The 23,471-nt window shown below is 45.7% G+C and overlaps 2 protein-coding genes across 2 annotated transcripts in view; one reads left to right on the plus strand and one right to left on the minus strand.

The window, feature by feature from the left end:
* Positions 1-6,684: 6,684 nt before the first annotated feature.
* On the plus strand, positions 6,685-14,713 carry T265_11211 (hypothetical protein; the record flags this gene model as incomplete). Its single annotated transcript, XM_009177809.1, has 3 exons — positions 6,685-7,005; positions 11,769-12,039; positions 13,819-14,713. The coding sequence occupies 3 exons, from the start codon at positions 6,740-6,742 to the stop codon at positions 14,188-14,190; spliced, it is 909 nt and encodes a 302-aa protein (XP_009176073.1).
* Positions 14,714-19,661: 4,948 nt separating this feature from the next.
* Positions 19,662-23,471, minus strand: part of T265_11212 (hypothetical protein) — a gene marked incomplete at both ends in the record, with an annotated part of 50,006 nt that continues 46,196 nt past the window's right edge. Inside the window, one exon of the mRNA XM_009177810.1 lies at positions 19,662-20,287. Within this exon, the coding sequence (XP_009176074.1) occupies positions 20,072-20,287 (216 nt within the window). The remainder of the gene's footprint in view (positions 20,288-23,471) is intronic.

Genomic DNA, 23,471 nt, shown 5'->3' on the forward strand with positions numbered 1-23,471 from the left:
GATGAGGCTACAATTACCTCTTGATCCACAAGGTGACAATCCCTTATCAGTACTTGGCGTGGCATTGATGGCTGCTACTCTCAGCTCAATAGGAGGATACCGTGAGTGCGATAATACCTTGTGACCCAAACGTGCATCCAACAGGATAGCAGCTGTGGTCGCTCGAGCTCTCAGAAGCAAGCTAACCTAATCAGGTTAGGAGAGCATCAATGGAAAACAGCACCTAGCACACGTGGAATTATCGCCATTTATTTTCCTAATAGGAGTGTACGGCACGGCAGTGGGTTCCACAGCCAGTTCAGTAGCTCTGAGCTACGCAGAAAAGCTAACTATATACATCAAACGACTAGACGCAGGTGGTGACCTAAGTAACTGAAACCCCTGAGAAAACAAAAATAGTATGCCAATCGGGAAGTAGTTGCCGCTACCGCTTTCAAATAATAAAGTGGCTATACCAAAGAGAAGTGTATGAGATCCCTGTTAAAATGCAAAATTACTAGAGTATAGCTCTACTTTTCTAGAAGCGGTTCCGCCCGACGGCACGCTTCCCCTCTGTTACCCAAGTTTGGACGCAGCAGGAAGAGTTGACGCGCTCATCTAAAAACTTCTCTAGTCTTTTCAACAGTCTTGTTTAGTTTCAACAATTGGTTTGCCGTGACAAACGCATTTAATTAAACCTGGCACAAACCGGGCATCCCTGACGCTGAATTCCCGAGACAATAACTTTCGCTGTTATTCTGGAACAAGAAGACAGATTAGGTAGCTATGAGCCTCATTACGGTACTTACTAAAAATGTCCGCGGTCTTTCTCTTTCATCATGAGCAAAATCTAACCACAGACCTATACCCGGTGGACATAGAGGTTCCGTTTATTCCTATCGGCATCATGAGCAAAATCTAACCACAGACCTATACCCGGTGGACATAGAGGTTCCGTTTTTTTCCTATCGGAAATCTTCCAAGCCTTCCAAATCTGTAAACTTAAAATAGTCACGTTGTACATGAGTGAGAATAAACCATTTCTGTTGATGGTGATCGTTGTCGAAATGTATTTTTGAGCTTGACCTCAAACACCCAATATTGCTGTGCATAAACTGTCAACACCGACCGGCTTCTTGCCGGTTCGGTATCGCATTACCGATGATATATTTACACGTGGACAGAATTCTTCCCGTAGGCAATTGGAATAATAAATTGCCAGCGTTTCCAGATAAGTTATACCAGTTATGGCCTCCACTAAATTTTCCCGCAGCTAGAACCCCTGGCTGGGCATTACGCTAACCAAATAAACCGGACAGCTGTTTTGCTCTCTGACTTTCTGCCTACGGTGCCAATTCTACCGACAAGGTTGACGTTATTGCCTGATTGCACCTTTGTTGCAGCCAAGTTTTTTACTTACCCGTCTAAATTCAACTCAAACATGGTTTTCCTGTGACTGGTATCACAATATTTTGAAACCCAGCCGTCTGTGATTCCTGGATGGGTTAGTAGATATTTTGCATCACGACCTACAGTCTTTTGTTTATATGCGGAGAACAGCCTTTTCCAACCAGTGAGCAGAGCACCCTGGAAAACCCACCAGTCCGTTAGGCCTAACTGATCCATTTCACAATATTTCCCTCAAGTAACCCATTTCCGGCCGCAGCTGAAAAAATGTTACGTGTACAATAGTGCATGATTCAACCTTAGGCTACACCTGATCCGGACGCCTTGTGTGATTGTTATTTACTCCAACTGATCTGTGCTTTACACCCAAAGGGATCTCCATCCGAACCATGAAATACCTGCGACCTTACAATGGCTTTGTTTGATATCAGCGAATTCTCCAGACCCAAAACAAAAAACCCCGCTGCCCACAGAATTGCACATCTCAGCCCAAGCACCTCAAATATGACGTTTGTCAAGGGGTTGTCCGGAAGCCGAAGAATGTCACAATCGAATGTCACTGTCAAACCAAGTTTGATAGTATACCCACAACCATTCACTTCATGCTTTGACGACGCCCTCGCCCGCTCCTGTCTCTACCTGCAACCGCAAACAAACTGTTCACCTGGTCTCAGCCGCCTCGAGACCAGTTTATTTTAACCTAATGAACCTCCTGTTTCTGATCTAAACTTCTCGTTGAATTCCATTCTATGCTTCTTCCAAAGTCGGTAATTTTCTGTACAGTTTGCGCTCCGTCTTCCTCGTTAACACGAAAAGTCCCATCCTCCAGGGATTTGTGCTCCAGACCCAACTCCAGCAGGGACATTATTCAGTCTCCACAGTTTCAATGTACACCGTGCCTATGAGGTTCCCACCACCATTCATCCGTATGACTGATTCATCTGCTTCGCCATTCTCACATTCGCCTCTTATGACCCTGGCTATAAGGCAAAAACTCCAAGGCCGAATAATGCTCGTCGGTGGTTTTAGACTTTAGTTCACGTTGACCGGCCAGATCGTCACATTCAAACCTTAACTCTAAGTAGCTGTACCTCCTTCTTCGTGCCCGTCCAGGCGTGATCAAGTCTGCTCAGATTACTGCCCACTGTTTGCGACATTGCCCTATTCCTCGCCCAACCCCCGCGAATCCTCCGTTGTGCTCCATACTGACCATAACCCTATGATCATGCCCGACGGTATGTCACCCACTGGCTGGGAACAAACATTATTATTTACTTGGCTTGACTATTTACTTGCCCAGTTTTTACCTCCACATGGTTTTGTGTAGTCCAAACGATTCCTTAGTTGCGCTTGGGCCCGGCTCTACTCGAGTTGATAATCTTTTCCGACAAAGAATCAAGGAGAAGCACAAAATTTTGCCAACTTTTTTCTCATGTGGCATTCTTTGAGAGGATTTTTAGAAGCCGAATTATGGAGGCTTAAGTCAGAGAGTACCATGCGATATTCTGTCAACACTTAAAACAAAAATATAAACAAGCTGCTGGCTTGGACGCGACTTCCACCGACGAGTTCTTTGTTTATATTCAGTGAGCCATCCCCGCAAATCTTGCTTCAGTTTTAGCTTGTTCTGGTCATATGTTCACCAGGGGTCTTTATATTGTCCGCTCTGCTTTGCGCGTGGGCCACAACGCGCCCTTTACCAAAGACTTCTCTGAGATGGAAACAAGTGGAACATGTCGCCCTTTGGCCCCAATATCAGCAATTCCACCACACAGTTGAAACTCGCACATTCCATTGCGCTCACCAAGCGAGACTTTTGAAAAATTTATGCCCTCATCAGCTTTAGCCCTAGTCGGTCAGTTTTTCATCAATAAATATCCTGTGCCTTAGTGGTTTTACAATTTGGAATATAATTTTCACAAATAAGATTTCTCACCACGTCATATATGACTTTCCTCGTTTTATCGCAATGACCTGATCCTACTAAAATCGCTATCAACACCATTAACATAATGGCATTAGCGTTCATTAGTGGTGCTCCACTGCTGTATAACCAAGCTTTATTTAAAAGCTTTATTATGAAGAACCAGTAATGGTAGATAGTGAAGGGATATGGAGTCAGCTCACTACGATCACCACAAGATGCTTCTAATTTCAGACACACATTCAGATAGGTTGGATCGAAACTGATAACAAGAATGACACTGATATCAATTAATGCCCGTACCTTGCAGGGTCTTGAACTAGGCGCACTGAGGATCGTGATGCGAGCGGAACCGACTGTACCCACACGATTCGTGATATGTTTTGTACCTCCCTTCGAGATCGACAGAGAGCCACCGCTTACCCGCTACTATTAATTAGGCACGAAAACAGCACTATCGTCGGAAACGACCAATGTCCATCCCAGCTAATGCAGCTTCTGCTGCTGTACGCGTTTTCATTAGAAACTCCAGTTACATGACAGAAAACTCGCATTCTGGTTGCTTCGTTAGCTACCTATGGTCCTGATAGAACAGCTGTCGGACACCATAAGACGCCTAAGTTTTGCCGCTTCAACGGGCAGAGTATCACAGGATCTTGCCTCATATGCCATCATACCAGGCCCTTTTGAAGCACTCTAGAAACGTTCGATGACCCATAGAATCAAATCCCACGGGATTCAGGAGGGAGATTCTAGGTGCTTTATTTCAACTGAATATTTTGAGTGAAAGTTTAGTTCAACCTTCTTCTGCGTCGGCCCTGAATGGACCCTCTCAAGCACGGATTCACGGATCGAGGCTAAAGCCCAAGCTTCCCGGTCGCTCTTGTTCTTGTTGGTCAGTGGCTGTCGTTCACATGAAAGTCACAAGTGAAAAAAGGGTGTAGCACTGCTCTTTATTTTCCCAGCGCGGGGCAGTATGCTCGCCAGCGCGGAGATTCGCATACACAAGTGTCTAATAGCTCATTAAACTGTGCTCTAGAAGGAGCGTGAACAACCGCCGGAGGAAGGTTATTCCGCGCACCTACTGCCCGAAATGAGAAAAAATTTTGTCTAATGAATGTGTGTGCCCTGAACTTGAAAATGTTCTTACTATGTCCCCGCCGGGTGTTTGCTTGTTCAACGGTAAGAAACCTGTTTGCCAAGCTTCGTTCAAACAGGACATAAGTAAGAATTAGGTCCCCTCGGAGGCGACGGTACTCCAGGGGAAAGAGATAGAGCATCGCGAGACGCGTGTCGTAGCCCACGGATTTGAGGCCGGTAACCATTCTCGTAGCGGCCCGCTGGACATGCTCAATNGACGCGCTAAATGAGGGTGACGTCTTTCTGCGTCCTGAGTAGACAACCTGGTTGGCGTATTCCAGGAGCGGTCTGAGGTAGGCCCCATAAAGAGTTTGGAAGTCCATGTGAGTAACACGGGAGAAGGTGCGTCGGATCATCCGTAAAATGATGAATGCCTTTTGGGCCGATTTCGCATGGTGCAGTGAGAAGGAAAAGTTTGAGGAGACCCAGATGCCTAAATCCCTTTTGGCATCTATCTTTGTGATGTTTGCTGATCCTTTCTCATCATGCATAACAAAGGCATTCACAGAGTCTCCTCCAAACGACATATGGACGCACTTTTCGTCATTCAGAGGAAGGTGCCAGTCCAACGACCACTGCTTGGCAGCGTCTACATCCATTTGGAGGGCACTGGCATTAGAAATCCAGGATTTCATGTCGTCCGCAAAAGGTAGAGGTGGACTTGCAAGAACATCTGGGAGGTCTTTGACGTAGATCAGAGACAACACTGGTCCCAGGAGGGAGTCTTGAGGAACTCCGATGGAGACCGGCGCCGGAGAAGAGTAGGTCGAGCCTATTCTCACACGGAATGATCAGTCTGATAGGAACGCCTTGATCCAGCGAAGGATCTTCCCTTGAATCCCGTATGAAGCGATTTTGTGGAGCAGCGGGGCGTGTGGGACCCTATCAAATGCTTTTGAGAAGTCGAAAAATATGGCATCCGATGAGTCCTTCGTCCTCGGCTTGGGTTAAGCTGTCCATAAACACGAGCATGTTTGTCATGCAAGAGCGGTGTGGGAGAAATCCCTGTTGAGCTGAAGATATCAGGTTACTGGAAGTAAGGTGATATGGGATAGCTCGTTTCAGAATGCGTTCCATCACCTTACATGGCACGCCAACGAGGCTCATAGGTCTGTAGCTGCCAGGCAACAGTCGGTTCGGTCGGTCACCAGTTTTGAAGATTAGCGTGACACCCCATCTATGTCCTCACCTGTTTTTCGGCTTATGCCGGCGACTTTCTCCACGCATTCCAAAGTACATGTACTCCTCTTCCGGACTGTTCGTCCTCTAAAGCTTCAGAACTGGAATACTCCGAATTAAACGGAGTGGCGAAACAGTGAATTAGCAGGTCCCTCCAAACAACAATATGTCCACGTAGCCCTGGAGGGACTCGGTGGGTGCCCTGTCATGCATATTTATAGCAGACTACAAGACTGTGAAACATTCAGAAAGAATTTGATTGTCTGAGTGATTTTGAGCATGTATCTCCTAATGCGTCACGGAAGGCCGCCCCAAAAAGCGTTTTTAGTTCATCGGATGATTCAGGGCACCACACTTCATGTTGGCCGCATGAACCTTCAGACACTCCATGGGGACTACGTCAGACCACTCATTTACTTCACTAACCGAGCTTCTTACTCGGAGCACCAGAAAAGCCCAACTTTCAACGGGTATGTTCGTCTATCTAATATCGCGCCAGATCCTCTGACTAGGAAAAAGTTTGGCGATGACCGATCTGTTTTCCCCAGAGCTCCAGGGCCTCCAGTTGACCCAACACTTACGCCACATGGATACTCGGCAAGGAAAGGGTAAGAAGCTTTTCGGGATTATATTGTGCGCTTTAATCAGACGACAACTTTTCTCACTCCCTTTGGTTGCCGCTGAGAACAACCTTCCCAAAGTCTTTCACGCCCCGTCTAGGGGCCAGTGCAAAGCAGTTTTGAATGTTCTTCTGTGCGCCATCGTGCCAATAAGCTTACTGCCACCCAGGTGAGCCAAACCCGCGGAACCACAAGAGCAAATTTGATCTACGGAGTTTCGATAAGCGTCTCGTTTTTGTTAGTCAAGCCGTGAGAACCATATTAATCTGAGTCCAAACGCGATACCCGACAGTTCGAGCCTATGAGTCTTCGCCTTCCTTCTTATTATCGTTGATGAGCATCTGTGGAAATTGTGTGCTTGCCTGGTCACCTTCTCGACATTATTGGATGCCTAGCCCATCTTGTAATGACTGGTGATTGACCAATCGGGGTGGGAATTTCTGCTGAGCCGCCGGCTGAGAGCCAGTCGCGTCACGTCGTTTGGGGTCGGATGATTCAGTGTAGCTGGGATGAACTCCGCCGCCAAGCCAAAGCGCTCGAGAACGAGTTAGATGGGAAGCTAGCCGCTTTTGGCACATTATCTTTGAGACCTGATTCTGTTGGCTCATCGGCCCACAAGACTTCCCAGGGTTCGTCCCATTTTATTGTATCGGGACTCAATACACAGGATGGAAGTTTCAAAATTCCGAACACCCGAGAAGAAAGCTTGGAGTCTCATACCAGGATGGCGAGCGATATTGAACAGTTACTTCAGAGGTATGCTCCGGGCGATATTTTTTCTGAAAACTCTTGGCGATTTACTTTTATTAAAGCTATGCAATGCCCAAATACAGCAGATAGTTTTGCCCTCCGTTTTTAATTTTAATAACAGTGGTTTCACTCAGTTTCATGTCCCGCCAAATTTCACTTTTATCCATGACAGAGCGTCAGATTGTCTCTGGATGGACGACAGCTCAGAAACTTGGACAACGTTCATCTGGTGTCTACTTTCATGCGGTGCTCAGGTTTACCGTAGCCCAGAGGCAAACGTTGGCTAAATAGAATTTAGTGCATTGAAACTGGGTGGATTCTTGAGCACTGTCTTGAAAGGTATTTTCAATCTTCAATACCACGGCATCGCGTTAGTGAAGAGGCCTTGGTTGGCAGTCAGTACAACCTGGCGAAGACAACACGAGAGAGCAGCTTTCATGCTAGAGAGAACATATCTGGGGGATTAGCATCCGTCTATGGTCCTCACTCAAGAAAGACGAGTCTGTGGAATAATCTCTGATGTTTTTACAGTGCCCGCGATGAAGGCATCCAAAGAGTAGCTGGATGTACGCCCTTTGAATAGCACACTGACACGATAACACGAAGTGACACCGGAAGTCTTATCCGTGTTTATTGTTGCCTTCAAGCGTTGTTTGGTGCAGATCGCGAGGTTTTAGATGCTTACTTCACCTGAACCGGAATTTACAGTTGAACGTTTTGGCTTGGTGCAGATCGCGAGGTTTTAGATGCTTCACCTGAACCGGAACTTACAGTTGAACGTTTTGGTTAGGTGAACTTTGAAGCTTTGAAATATTAGATACGCACGTCCACTCACACTTTCACTTGGCGTGTACAGCAATGGCGTATATTTTTCGTCGCTCTTATACCGTCGTTACGTACAGTGTTCTTTAAGAGCCCAGTGCGTGTCGCTTAGAAGCAGCGACTAGTCTCCTAAGTTTGCAAGTCTCCGCTCTTATTAGTATACATGCCGATAAAACCCAGCCTATTTTTTACTGCAAACTCAGCACCGAGTCCTATCCCCTCCACAAACAAAAAGAAAAAACCCAAACACGCACCTCTAAGGAACCTGTCCAATGCGGTAGTGTTCAGCTTCCGTACTCCCTGTCAACCGGGTCAACGAACTTCCTTTGCTCGCACCCTATCCTGCTTAACGCATCAGAAGTAGCGGATCAGTGTCGACACTGGTTCTTCTTTGTTGTTACTTCAGTGTTCTTAAAATCCGATGTATGCTGTCTCCGAACCAAAGATAGAGAATCATATTATGGCAGTGTATCTGAATATGGACCAAGTCAGCTGACTTTTTCTACGGCTTATTCTCTGGCCGTCAGATGACCCAGAATAGGTTAATCTCGTGAGGATCATAGAGTGTGGTTCAGGCTTGCCTGTCAGTTCAATGAACAATGAGGCCGGACGTGGTTCGTCTTTTGCACTAGCGACATCCCATCTTGACTTTCTCACCACTTGAAAACTTATTTCATGATCATTTTTCAAGGCGTAACATATCACCGAGCCGTGAACATATATTTGGCCGGGCCAATTTCGAATCACATTGACTAACCCATCCACCAACCCAATCTGTGGGTATTGTTTGCATACCGTTCAGCTTTTAAGGTTGCCAGCTATACACTCGGAACTAACCAAAATTCCTTTTCTCTGTTAGTTTTCTATCAGAACTATGTTTCGTAAGGGGTTCATACTACCGTCAGCATCATTCTACTAATCCACTCCCAGTTCTGTAAAATTATGTAGCTTCGAACATTTGCACATGTTTACGTGAATCGTTAGTTGATGTAAGCACCTCCTGACGCGACACGAGTAGGAATTTACTTCAAGGCTCCTCGTTTAAAATGACTGAAATTACCCAATGACTGCCGCACAACGGTTCTTTCCACTGGTGCCACTCTTCGACGACAGTCTGAGACGCTCATTGTACACTAGTCTTAGCCGAGTAGCTAAATGAATGAGTGAAATGTTCATTATCATGCTGGAACTCGATGTTTTTAAGCCTTTGTTGCTTCATTTCCGTTTTTTGTCATCGTTATCTGTGTAGATTCTCCTAATGAGCGAAATTAGGATGGCCAACAGAACAGACATTGGTTACAAGTGACAAACAGACAGAAGTGATGAAACGCAGATGACCAATGGGTACCCCGCGGGTCACCTTTCTCTTATGACAGTCATAAAACAGGTGCGAAAATGAATCATCAGGTCTTTCTTTAAAACATTGTATCAAACGGCTACTTGTGCTGGTCGGCGTTAGTGCTGCAATACGAGGCAGTCCGACAAAGTGCACCGGATTCTAGGAGTTATGTTACTAGGTGGTACAAGTGCGAAGCCTTATTGTTTATAAATGTCTATCCAATAAGAGAAACCCTGATAATTCCATCGGATGTATTGCGAAACATGAATACCGAATCCATCATATACCGTTCGGTCATAAACCTCAAACCCCTCGAGACAGTAACAAGATTGTCAGTCTTGATTTTTGAATGTTTGGTGATTCTGGCTCGTAGTACCTACCGCGTGGGAGTTGAACTCGATCACAGAATTCATTGCTGAACAGGATCTCAGCAAGTAATCGTCCTATTGATATTTGGTTAACGAAGTAAACACATCTGTGCGCGATTAAGGGCGTTTTTTGTGTCAGCGTGCGCTTTGAGACAAGGCTGAGAGAGATCTAAGGAAGACGGTTTGTATTGTGGACTGTCACGGCTGCACGGATATGTAAAAAAGCGCGGATATTATTATTGTGACGGGTGATGTGTGATTCAAACTGATCGACTAGGCCCTGGGCAAGTCAGCGTTCGTGGTCACACCTCACTTGATGACCACTGTGCAGGTGTGAAAAGAGGGCGACCTTTACAGTTCTATGCTGGGTTCCGTTTGCTTCTGGTCCATGCGAACTTGCAACACAAATGCTCACATTGCTAACTGCAAACAACCAGTTTAGTCATATAATGATCAGCTACCGGTGGAGTGCTCCAACTCAAGATTGTCCTTCCTTCAGGACTGAGTAACTTGAATCTGACCGTTGCATTGTGCGAACATACTGATTAGTTTGCCTTCTCTCGAAAGAAAGTCGGTTTGTGGAAGTCAGTTCGATTCATTATTTCCAAACAGCCACAGATTCGAATAATATCAAAGCCAGTTGGTGAAAGACCTTCGGAAATCAACCGGCACAGTTCAGTAGTCATGATTTAGAAAACGAGTAGAAATAAGGCGAAACAACTATGTGCATAACCTTTGAAGCCATCTGTCCAGAGTCTTACTTACACTAGATCTAGTGGGTGTCCCAGACCTTGCTACAGTCATATCTTGTCCCCTCCGTCCTTCTCTTCCCATGTAGTCCTATCTGCTCGGAAAAACTTGCCGCACTCCCTACTCCGAAACTCGGTTCCTTTTCTAGTCGGAGTAGCTATCACTCCAACTTTCTCATCCTTATTTTGCGTAGTTTTCATCCAATGGTCTATAGACGCAAAGTGGTCTAAACACACACAACTGAACGGTGACCCTTGAGTGGCACCATTTTATGTTATCTATATTTTGGGCCCTTGAACTGTGGAATAACGACAGTGACGATCCGTTCCCTAGTGGATCTTGCCGCCGGTAATGATAATTTCTGTAACTTTCGCTTAATCATACTACTATCCTCTTTGCGTTTTTTTACTTCAGTCTGGTTGTCTTCGGTCAGCGTCTCTGCGCAGTCTTTAGTCAGCTAAAAACTGACGAAGCAAATAAGATGGGTAAAAAAATATTCTAATATAGTCTCAGCATCAGTTAGCTTCTGATGTGCGGTGGTTTTTAGCTGCTCACCAGTTTTACATCAACGGAGCCCGAGGTTGACTATCTACATAGGATATGTAGTGTGGGGTGCAAGCTATTGGATTGATTATAAAATCCACGAACCTTGTCCCGTTTAATGAAGACGGAATTGCCACCTGAAAGACGTAGAAATGCTTTCCACGGGAATGTGGCCGAAACTTTGTGTTCGAAATTTTCTGTAAAGATGTTTACGGAACCCGGAATACTCGAGAACCCATGGCCAAGCCTTGTTCTCAAGGAGCCAAAATCAGTGAGGTTCAGACATCTTTCACCCCTCACTGCATCATCTACGGTGTGCTTTGTGTATTCTGCCAGTGAGTTGTCTCCCAGTGGTAACTGGTACTCAATCTATGGAAGTCCATTTTATTATCGTGCTAATTCAGGATCTATGCCCTATCCGTAACAGATGAGTAGTCTGTTCTGTCTCGAATCGGGCTCATAGGGAATCAGCCTTGTAGATTTTTGGCAGATCGTAACTCATTGGTTATATTTTATTTTTAGGGTAAAATGACAACCACGCCCTACCCTAACTGGTTTATCTCAGGTGACAAATACTCGTTAGTTTCAACTTACCCTTAAGCATTATAGACTTGATGTTCCCATTGCCAGTCTGATGGCAAGGTCCGTCATCTAGGCGGCTTTTCACTTTCCGCAAATGATTGTTTTTATTCATGATAACAATGGTCCTATGCACCCGCGCTTGCCAAAAAGACTCACCGAAATTCAGCACTGAATTAACGTGCTAATGAAAACAAATCTCCGTCGGCCCTAAAAATCGGCCGGCTTAATAACCTAGTCACGCGGCCTAACGAAGTCTTGCACCAAAACCAAAAATTCCACAGTTCGTCTACCAAGCCTCCCTCAGATAATGATTTATCGTAGGGTGCCAGACTTTTTTCAATCTGGTTTCTGTTTGATGTTCACAGGCTCACCACCGTCAACGATCAGATGTCAATGTTTGTTCGTGATGTGGACAAAAATTCAACCGGAGTCGCTTCGGGAGATGGTTCAGTGAGGCCGCCATCCACAATTCCAGCTGGCCAGGCACCTGGAGTCACCTCTTTAACTGCCGGACAATTGACACAGCTACACACAGTTAAACGTCATCGGGAAATCCTACGTGACTACGCTCAGGAATTTCGACAAACTAGGGCTAAAATCATCGCCGCTCGTGAGCGAGAGGATCTGTTGAGTTCGGTGGGTTAATAGTCGATTTGTGCGCCATTTTAGGAAGCCCAGTGATCAGTGGGCTTTTACTGTTAACCTGTAATTCTGGCTGATTACCAAGCACTCGCTTATTGTGAATATGGAACAGCCGGCTAACGTCTGCTGTATAATCAAATAATGGAACGTGTTTGTTCACGTAAACGTAGAAGGTATACGAACCCGGTCGAAGGTCCGTTTAAGCTGTTGATATGTTGTACAGATGAGCCTAAGTCTTCTACCCGGTCGAAATACTGCCTGATGTTCTCGACCTTTTGTTTCAATTGCCGAAGTTTGGCTTCTCAGTACCATTGAGATGATTTGTTATGTTACAACTGTGGTTGAAGCAGTCTCTTCGGGGACTTTTCAGAAATTATGTGGCAGCAAAGCATCGGTGCTGAACGCTGATGCTATACTGTCAATGATGATTCTAGCAATTAAGCTACTGTGATTGAGCAGCCTCAGTTGTCTAAGTCTAACTGTTCCTCTCGGAATAAGTTACGTCTAGATAGCTAAGGAGATTGAGAAAGCGAGATACTTTAGTAGTGTATGTAAACTATTCCGGCTAATAAGTGCAAGTGGCTCAAAAAGGCGAAACAATCAATGTTGAAAACGGATTCCTGGCCCACAAAGAAGCCACTGGTAGTGAACTTGGAACCCTTAACGGCTTCGGAAATATGAGAGTGCCTTTTATCTCTCAAACTTCACGGAGCTACTGGTCCTGACGACCTTCTACTCATCCTGTTCAAAGATGGGGTTTAAGTCCTCAGTCGGTGCTTGTCTAGGTCGTCCCAAACAACAGTGCGTTGGTACACAGTAGCACCATTTTCAAAAAAGGTGCAGCTAGTGTGGCGAGCAGGAGAATCAGGTTGACTCACGTTGAAATTGGACTCAGTGTCGCTTATTCTGTGTCGTCTTAAGAGAGCATGTGAGGACTTAACCCGAAATTCCGATCAGTGGTGGTAGACCGAATCTCCACACTCCAGCAAGTGTTGTAGCAATGGCATTCCTATTGATGCCTTAAAATCTTGCTGTTCTTTGAATTCAAGGGTGCGGTTTGTTCTTTTCGGCACGCCTCCACAGCAGGGTATGGCCCAGAATCGTGTGAATATCGCGCTCTGGTGGGGTTGGTGAGAGTGTATTGGGAGCTCACAAGAAGCTTTCCTATATGCAGTGCTGTCCGACAGGGGCATCTACTCTCTCCTCTGTTGCGTGATTCCATCACATATGGATTACCAAGATTTCATAGTACCTTACAATGGCTTTTCAACCTTAAGCATGGCGCTTGAACGTTGTCAATTTTGATCGAAGTCGATTGTTGAATGAAACAATAATCTCAGGGACCATTAAATGTATCTGCAAGAAATTTCGTGACCTTTCATTTCGGTTTATTCCAAAACCATAGACAAATTCATCTGTACGCCTACTCCGCTGATTCTCCTTGATACTGGTTTTCGAAACATACGTCCTGTTTCGACCAATTGGGGTCAATTTAGACCTGACACAAGATTGTAGATTAGTTAACGATTCCACCATGCCTTCAGCAATTGAATGTTCGTCTTGTTAAAAATCTTCAAACTGTGCGAGGATCTGATGGGTTCAGTTCAAGTGTGCAAAATCATTGCCTGGAGTAATGGAATAATATCCTGTGGTGCGAAAGCTGTTTTTCCAAAAAAAATTGCTTCATCCTGGATGCAACGGTGTTTAATTAAAAGAAATGTACACCTATTTGGTCGATCGTGGACCTCAATGTTTAGCTTCCCCTCTTTTCAGGTTTATCGGGACGTGTCCAATCGTGACTCGATCGAATCTACTGATAGTTCAGGCAATCAGCGTGGTACATCGCTTCACAGCCAGTCGTCCAGTGCCACGCGATTGCTTTTGGACGAACAGGAGAAGTACCATCGGTCCAACAGGATGATGGACGATCACCTGGCCGCCGCTTCCACAATCCGTGTGGCATTACGGGCCCAACGCATGGCATTACGTAACGCGTCAAGCGGATTGCACAACCTGGCCACTCGCTTTCCCCGAATCAAACAGTTGATTGGGAAAATAGATTGGCGCCATCGGAAAGACTCGATTGTTTTAGGCCTCGTAATTGCCTTCTGTGTCGCATTCTTGATCATTTATAGACTGTCATAACTTCTTTCTCTGTTTCCAAGTCCAGACGCTTCGACGACGTGTGCAGTCTGTGATCGATCCATTTACTCGCTGCAGTGGCTGCGCGCAGCCACACCACTTCCCCTGCAGTTGTACAACATGCTTCTTTTGTGCCCCGCATGTGCTGTAGAGGTGTTTTTTCGATTGTTATCCCGACGTGAACTTTCGAAGGGAGTGTCTTCTCCGAGTGCGTGTTCCCCCAGCAGCGAACATCTGTCCTCACACACATATACACTGTCTTTCAGTCACTTTGTTTACCGTTTTTTTGATTGGACGAATTGGACGTGGCAGCTTCACTATCCGTCACTTCCCAACCTACTTCCTGTTGTTTCTAAATACAGATTTTTCGGGATACTCATTGGGTCTAGACTGCTTGCCCCACTGCTCTATTCTGCAAGCAGAAAATCCGGTATCCACCCATTATTTGTTCTCTGTGCCCCGTCCCAGCTGCACTTTTGGTAATCATGTTTCGTTACTTCATTATTAAACGAGGTGACAATGCCGCTTTTGTGTTCATCATCAGTGATGACAATCGCGGGATATTTTTAGCGGTGGATTACTTCGTTTTGTCACGAGTGCTATGTCTGGTGTGAGGATCAGTCAACGGGATCCCGCGAGTTCTCATGGGAACCAGATACGAACGGCGTCCCAGATATAGACTTCACATCGTGTGTGGTGCGAATTTCACATTTATGACGTTGGAAATCTGTCTGAAAGACAATTGCCAAGCTTGGCTAGCAGATCAACTGCCACCCAATCAATAGTCATGGTACAAATGTTTTGTGGATCTTACGGAGGTTTTATGAACTTCTCGCGAGGTTGACGCAGGTTTCAATGGCGTTCCGTGAGTGTCCTGCGGGAATCCTAATAACCTTTGTAATGAACGAGAAGGTTCCGAACGGAACCCCTTCGGACAAATTTCTAACCCACTCAACTTCCTATCTAATTTACGCGATCTTACGCCGCGGGTAGCCGGTCAATTGAAAGCATCCCCTTCAGCTAAAGAAATGCTACTCTCGATACTCATGACTGGTGCACCTGAATACCGTTCACCCGTCTGACCGACTGCGGTTGCATCTTCAGTGCAAATGTGCGGGAGGTCAACCCGTGTTTGTTGAGTGGCTGCGATTGTGGCTTAGCGGAGTAAATGATTTACAGCTTACTCATGAGTAGTTGGGTTACTTAATGGAATTACCGAACCAATGTCCTATCCGCACAAAAAAGGTTGCTGGCCTTCCACCCTGAGCAAATCTGTCAGTTACCCCCTTTCTAAGATCGACTTGAAGGTAAACGTATTATTGAACAATAGCTGTTAAGTGCGGCATCGTGTCGCCACTTCTTATGATTTTGTCTTTGGAGTATTTCTAAGTAGATAACAGAACTGACCCGTTCACCGGAGATATACTATTTTCCGAGGGGATTGGTCCCAAAATCAAAGACCAAGTTATCTGTTGACTGTTCAGGGATTACAATAAGGCGTATCTAATCGAAACCTGCCAATAGCGCAACAATTGGGAACAGGACTCTATCAAGAAGGTCAGATTCCTGAAAATAACCCCAGGACATCCGAAACTTACTCGCACTCGCTTGTAGCAATGAAGCTGTGCTCTTTTCTGGCACCAGGCACTGGAGTGGGAACAGCAATCTTCAGTCGCCTTCGGAGAGTGATATCACAGTGGGACTATTAAACAAATCCCCGAAATAGCGCTGCAGTCCATTACCCATGAGTTCCAGCGCCTCTCGAATCTTAAACACAACATGGCCATGTTGGAGAGTCCCTACTGCAACAGTGCCAAGACGGCATCGAGGCGACCCCCGTGGTGCCGAATTCGAACGGAGCGAAGCCTCCTCCAGCATGCTGGCAATGCGGTGAATGGCATTTTGTGCGGTTGTGTCCGTATAAAAAGCACAAATGTTCAGTGTGTAATCGAGTGGGCACAAGGAAAGCCAGTGCCGGGAGTGGAAAGCTAGCCAAAGACGCAGCCAAACCTGGAAGCCACGAAGCAGACGCAGCCAGCCAGAAGCCCGTTTTAACGGAATACTTGCAACATTTGATAAACAGATCGATGCTCGTCGCAAGTACGCTACAATCAGAGCAAACCAAAGCACGACTCGATTTCAGCTCGATATGGCTCCCTATATTACGAATGTTTACCGGCGCACCTGGAGATATATCGGATCACCGGAACTCAGACCAACAATGAACACTGCCAGAAGTGCTTCAGCTAGTAAGCTTCAATCACTTGGTGAATTCGAATAAGAGATGGGGATAACAGACCACCGTAATCGTGGTATTATCTTTCGTGCTACTTGTGAGCCTAATCTTGGCATACACTGGATCGATCGCTTGCATCTTTCAACACTGCCAATCGAAAACCTACTTTTACCAACACTGACAGGAGGGAAGCCAATATTCCGGTCTGGAAATCGTGTGCTTGTGAGGGACTATCGCCCCGTGCACCGAAGATGGACTGTTGGAGTCGTCCTCAAAAGAATCGGACAGGTGATTTACAGCGTCCATGTAGAATCGTCGATATGGAAGCGGTATGTCAGTCAGTTACGGCCGACTGAGTGCCTGATCCCAAAAGCGGAAGAACAGTGACTAGATCTCACTCTGCTGCCTGAAACCTTTGATCTCCCAAGACCAGCACCAATAGACGTCGTTACACATGTACCGTCCAAGACGGATCCATTGCTGCAACCGAGACGCCGTACCGGTCGCGGTAGAACCTTCTCAACTTCAAGCACGCCGAAAATCTTACGTCGAATGGCCACAAGGGGGAAGTATCCGGAAGGTCAGATTCCTGAAAGTAGCCTCAGAACGCCCGGAACCTGCTGAGACCCTAAAATTCCACCAAAATCTCAACAGGAAAGCCGGAAGGCACCCAGACCAGTCAATCATTCAGTTAACCCAGCAAAAGCCGATGAGTGCTCAGGCACGCCACAGAAGCACGACCGAATGTGATCAGCGTTCAGGCTTTTCATAGAGGCACGATCGATGTTGATGGGTGTTCGCTAAACTCCTATCAGACAGCCTGGATCAATGTCAAAAAGTACTCTTTAAGTAGCGCGGGGCCTCGTAAATTTTGCACTAGCACGCAGTCGCTTGTTGCAATAAAGCTGTTGTGTTCTTTGTCAGCGAGTATTCTTCCGGCACTAGGCATTGGAGCGCGTACGGCAACCAGATATAACAAACTCATTTCAAGGAACCGATGTTGTAGGATGCCCACACATGAACAGAAGTGTCTCAAAGTATGGAGAAACGTATTTACTCATCGAAATCCTGAACTGGAACGTCCTACTTTCACCTCCTCAATTTGGCTTAGTACGCCATCCCACGCACTGGAAATGGTGCTATTTTCACGATCGTGGCGCATGTAGTCTTACCGGAGAAAAATATATGTATAGTTTGTATCTAGTTATAGAGGAGATGCGGTTTGGATCTTGGACAGATTTCAGTGCCTCGGAATTACCCCCCTAACCAACCTGTGTGTCTGACGATGGGGCAAGTTCATCATCATCTACAGTATGACATCAGTGTTCAGCAGCGATGCTTCACTGCCGTATAACCATGATTCATTTGAAAGCTTTATTATAAAGAAAAGAGTAAAGGTGGATAGGGAAGGGACTTAGTGCTAGCTTACCACAATCATTCCGAGGTGCCTACACCTCCAGACATTCACTCAGGCAATCTGGATAGAAACTGACAACAAGAACAACAACAAGACATCGGTTGGCAGCCATATCTTGTAGTGTCTCCAACCAGGCACAGTGAGGATCACGCGGTCCCCATTCTGGAAGGCGAGTAGCACCGACAGCACCCAAGCGTTTCGTGATCTCCTTCATCCTCCTCTGCCAAGTCAAGGGTTGGCCACCACTCTGTTGCATAGAAATAACTGAATGAAAAGTGGAGAGAGCAAACTACCCAGTAAATCTCAGTGTTTTATCCTGTTTCCGACGGTCAAATGTGGAGACTGAATTGTTTATTCATGCAGTGAGGTATGGTGGGACACTATGAATACTACACATAGGAAACGTCATCTCTCGTTTCTCTGACTAGTCTGACCAAAAACTGCCAGTTTTCGTGACCAGCGTTAAAGCTGCTGCTTACAACACAGCCTGAACTAATCAGATGGATGAACCTCAGTACTTGAATAAATTAGTTGAATTCTGCTTTTTTCATTTTCTGGTAACTGATCATTCCGAGGACTAACGGGCTTACTGATTGACGTGTGGCAAGTGGGAATATGGAAGTTCGGTCCCAGCCGAGTCAACTCATGAGAGGTTACAGTGAGTACAAAAACCTATGATATGCAATGCCATCTTATCATGTGCAGAATGGCTAGTGAATACCTAATCACACTTTCAGAATTACACTACGCTGCACAAAACCGTTTGGCTGAGCATAATGTTTCGCGACCTGCGGTCTGATTCGGTTGTAGGACGTGATGCACACCTCCAACAGGAAGAAAATATCTCCTATGTAACCTCCGAATCTCACACTGGGTTGAAATAATCGACACACCGAGTCTTACAACCATAGGGGGATTGACGATTAGCAGCCTGTGTTTCGGGTTAGATAAGGCGCAATTTTGAAGGTATCACCACCTGACTCAGCATCCTGTCGAGTAGTGCTGCCGTTGAGTGGGGTTTAATGGTACAAGGGTTTATTAGGTGCCGTCGAGGCTACTTCACTGGGTGGAATTTTCTGGGTCAAGCGTTTCTTGATAGATTTATCGTGAAACCCATTTTCTAACGAAGCGTCGATTGGGCACTTTGTATCCACGACAAAATATGGATTTGCAGCGGGTTTTCTATATGGGGCACGGTTTTGTGCTCCACTACCAGGTTTCCTCGAAGTGGAGGAAGAGTAACGACCGTTCGTTCTCTGGTTCACAGTTGAATGGGTATCTGACTTACCACTGGCTTTCGCGAGCGGATACAAGTTTATGAGACGAAACAGACTACACTGATCACCGAAGAATATCTAACACGATGATATGCAGCGCTCATTAAAAATGAGCCATTTCTGACTACACGTATCACACTGCTGTAAGGTTGATTACACTGATCACCGAAGAATATCTAACACGATGATATGCAGCGCTCATTAAAAATGAGCCATTTCTGACTACACGTATCACACTGCTAATAAGGTTGCTGAAAACCTTTCGATAGCCCACGACGGGTTTCGCCCTTCTTGAGGCCCATCAGGTAGGCCCAGCTCCCGAGTTTCCGTCAACCTCATGTTTCACTTTTTTTACTTCGCCGTCTTTTGCCCAGATAGGTGGATTTTCCGCAATTCTTAATCGGATTTTCATGATGAGCTCACATTGAATTCAGACGAGCCAGTGTGTGTGGATACACCCTATTCTGTTGTATGCGCTGGTTGAATAGGAAAAAACTATTATTGCATGTACCAACAAAACTAACCCAATCTCGAGAACGAAAAATTGGGGATCCAATATTGATTAATCAAATACTATAAGACATGAACAGGTGCGATGACGAAGCGGATGAGACTGGGCTAGTTACACCAGAAAGTCTGGCGACAATTCGCCATAATGACACGAAGGGCATCGCTAGACAGGTTAGAAAAACACTCGGGGAACCAAGGTGTTTCTGTCTCCACCCAAAAAATAAATACAAAATGGAAATAGTCAGTATCAAAGACAAAGGACTGTTGTTTGCACTGAGCGAAAAAAAATTAGGCCAGCGTCAGTGTTCAAGTTCACACGAGACTCTGACCGATAGAAGGCAGAAGCAAATACAGGTAGGGTGCCACATAGTTCCAACATGAAACATAAGAATCAACTAGAAAGAGTATCTGAATAGAATCACGCCAAGTAAAGAATCTGGTTGTTTATGCTTCACTGTAAGGCTGCTGCATGAGGTCTAGCATGTTATTCAAAGATTGGAACGTGTGCTTCAGCAACGCAGTGGGTGAGCCCGAATCGGTTGAGGGTCGGAATGACGAGGCAATCACCTGAATGTAGCTTGGATGTATGTTGTAGCATACTCCGTAACCATCGGTAACGACGGGTCCGAATGCTACAGTCGCATCATCATCAGCTTTTACCTGAGCAAAGCAAACAAAGAAACATGGTGGCAGGGCCCAAAAAGGTTTCACGTTATGCGTCCTACCCTACTCCAAACATAAACTACGTATTAATGAGGACCGGTATTCGAGATAGTTACGGCTGTGCGCGAGTTGACCGCTGTTTTCCCAGCATTCACGCAACGCCTCACGATGGTGTGCATCAACGTGCGGACTGCAGCGGATTTGGGATACACTAAACAAAACAACAGACAGAACAGTAATCAACATCATTGACAGCATAACTTCAGTGTTCAACACTGATGCTTCGCTGCCGTACAACCATGATTGATTTGAAAACCTCTTGTGAAGAAAAGAATAGTGAGTGATCAGCTGTAGCACCCTTCCGGTGACTAGCTGCCATGCTACCCGAAGGAAGCACGAGGGCTGGGATACTGCCAGGTTGCCTAAGCCTAGATAGGGGAAGTCGAGAGGCGGAGGCAGGATTCGAACCACGGATCTTCCGGTCAGTAAATTCGCGCTCTTACCACTTGGGCCATCTCGCCCAGGGAGGGGACTTACCTTACCACTACATTACTACAATCGTTCCAAGGTTCCTGCACCTCCAGACACTCATTCAGGCAATCTGGATAGAAACAGATAACAAGAACACCACTCATATCGATCGGCGACCACAACTTGCAGCGTCTTCAAGCAGACGCAGTGGGGATCACGTGTTTTCCATCCTGGGAAGCGAGTAGCACCGACAGCACGCAAACGCTCCGTAGTCTCTTTCATACCCCTCTACCAGATCGAGCGCTGGTCACCTCTTTGCCTCCACCACTCTAAACTACGCACGGCAAACAACGGTTCGGCATACGCAATACATGGCCTAACAAACACATCTTCTGGTGCTGGACACAGTGTTCAATGGAAATACCCGTAGCACAACTGAAAACTCGCATTCTACTTGACTCGTTACGGATTCACCAGCACTAAATCACAAGAGCTATGGTTCGGAGACAATGACTGTCGAACACATGAAGGTGTCTCAGTTCCACTGCTCGAACACGCCAAGTCTCACAGCCAAACCACGGATGATGACGAAGCAAATCACCGATCTCAGTGGAAAAAATCAAAATGCACCTCATCAATAACCAATTGACACACCCGAGCAAACAATGTCCTCGTATATGGTCAAAATGAATAGCGTTCCTGAGGGATCTCATAAAGCAAGAACAATATATTCAGCGTATTCGACTTTTGTGAGCGAACGTCCCTAGAACCCTTCAACTCCTGAAGTTTCAGAGATAGGTGAAGAATATTCAGGTAGCATGTGGATACCTAAGTTTAAAACACGAAGGACAATAGAAAACAGTGCTTGTGGAGATTTCGTCCTGTAAGTGAAGCCAATCTATGCTGAAAAGCCGAGAAGCAGTGCCGAAAACAGTGCTGTCTGACACAATAGGATGAGGTCATCTTAAGCAACGACTTATCGTGATCCCATCGGCATCTACAGGACTTGGAACGTGATGTTATGAGTAGAGAACATAATTCACTCGTGCGACGTCCATGTCAAAATCAAAGGCATCCCATAGGTCCAGAAAAACGACTAGTGTTGATCATTGGTAGCCCCGGTGGTGTTTAATTACTTGCTGTCATGTGAAGATGTTGACAACACATCCCTGACAACAGTGAAACTCAAGTTTGATTCTGAATCTTCCTATGACCGATCGATTTGTGTAATATCATGCAAGAGAGCACTTCAGACGCTAAACTGATTCCACACAAGCTCCTCAGTCTCACTGGGAGCACGGTATCGAAACGGAGGCAACTCATTCGGTTGCTATCCAACCCTGAGACCATACAGAGCGAAGCAGCTTTGCACAAATTGGCAATCAGTCTTTTCGCCACTTTCTTTGTCCAGAGCAGGACATGGTGCCATTTTAGTGTTAGCTCAACAGTCGATATTGCCTTTAATTTACAAGGGTATCGCAATAGGTCTAACAGAGGACACAAGCCAACATGCACAAAAACGATATTTCTGACCTAATGATGCATTTTCTAATTGGAAAGATATGAGAAAAGGCGGATTGCACTGGTAACTGCGAAAAAGCGGCCTTCAGAGAACAAACGCTGTCAAATTGGAACGCTGTAGATAGAAGCTGGAAGTGGTAACTCTAAACTTTACATACAATACCTTTTTAGTAAGTAAGGTGAGAATGGATGACACTGGACTACTCTGAAGTTGGGATAATAGCTTCAAAGAGCCTAGGCCCAACAGCCCGAAAACACTGTATCAGTATGAGGCCTCGATTGTTGCACGAAATAGTCGCATTCTTGCGAAGTCGCCCAGCCTTACGAGTGAAATACCAATCAGTAACAGGACATCATTTACAGTACCGTCCCGAGTGGGATGATTGGGCGAACCATAGATACGGACTCAACATTCGTGCGGGGTGGTGTGTGAACCTTGTAAAGATAGAAAAGGTTCATTAAGCTAACACTCAAGAAGGACTGTAGTACATGCGATTCCAACCAATAAAAAAGTTACGGGGTTACCAACATTCCCATATTCAGCTGAAGTTCTGAGATGCTGCAGTTCGCCAGAGTGCAAACAATCCTCATATCGTTAGGCGATACCGACATCCATCTCACGCAGGGATAGTTTTTGTTAACTTGGCAGAAGCCGAACAACCGAGAAGAACGAGCGACTATTTGTGTGCGACTGAGCAAGCAAGCCGTGTGGTCAAAACATGGTGTCACGACTTTAGCGAATATACACTCATTTGCAAACTAATTTGGTTTTTCGAGAGACTCATCTGCAACCCAACTGAATCTCTCGTTTGTGATGTTCTCAGGCAACTGAATGTGCTGCACCAGGCCGCCTCATGTTTCAGTAGCTACGATCTTCGAGATATCGCGATACATGTATATCTTTGTAATGTACAACTCATAAGGATTTTCAGCAACCTTATGAGTAGTACATTACAAAGATATGGTGTCATGACCTTCACACAGTATCGAAGTGACCACACCTGGAGTGACCAATAGGGATGACCCAGTGAGCTTACAAAATTATTCCAGAACGAAGAATTCGGTTCGGACTACTCAAGTTCGAGCTCAGTACAGAAGCATTATATTACGCACACTATTGTACTGATCTGGAAAATAAATAGGCTGAAAAGAATTCTCCGCTCTGAAACAGCGTTCGCCTACATGATCA

This window comes from Opisthorchis viverrini, assembly GCF_000715545.1.
Source record: "Opisthorchis viverrini unplaced genomic scaffold opera_v5_458, whole genome shotgun sequence".
Classification (NCBI taxonomy): Eukaryota; Metazoa; Platyhelminthes; class Trematoda; order Opisthorchiida; family Opisthorchiidae; genus Opisthorchis; species Opisthorchis viverrini.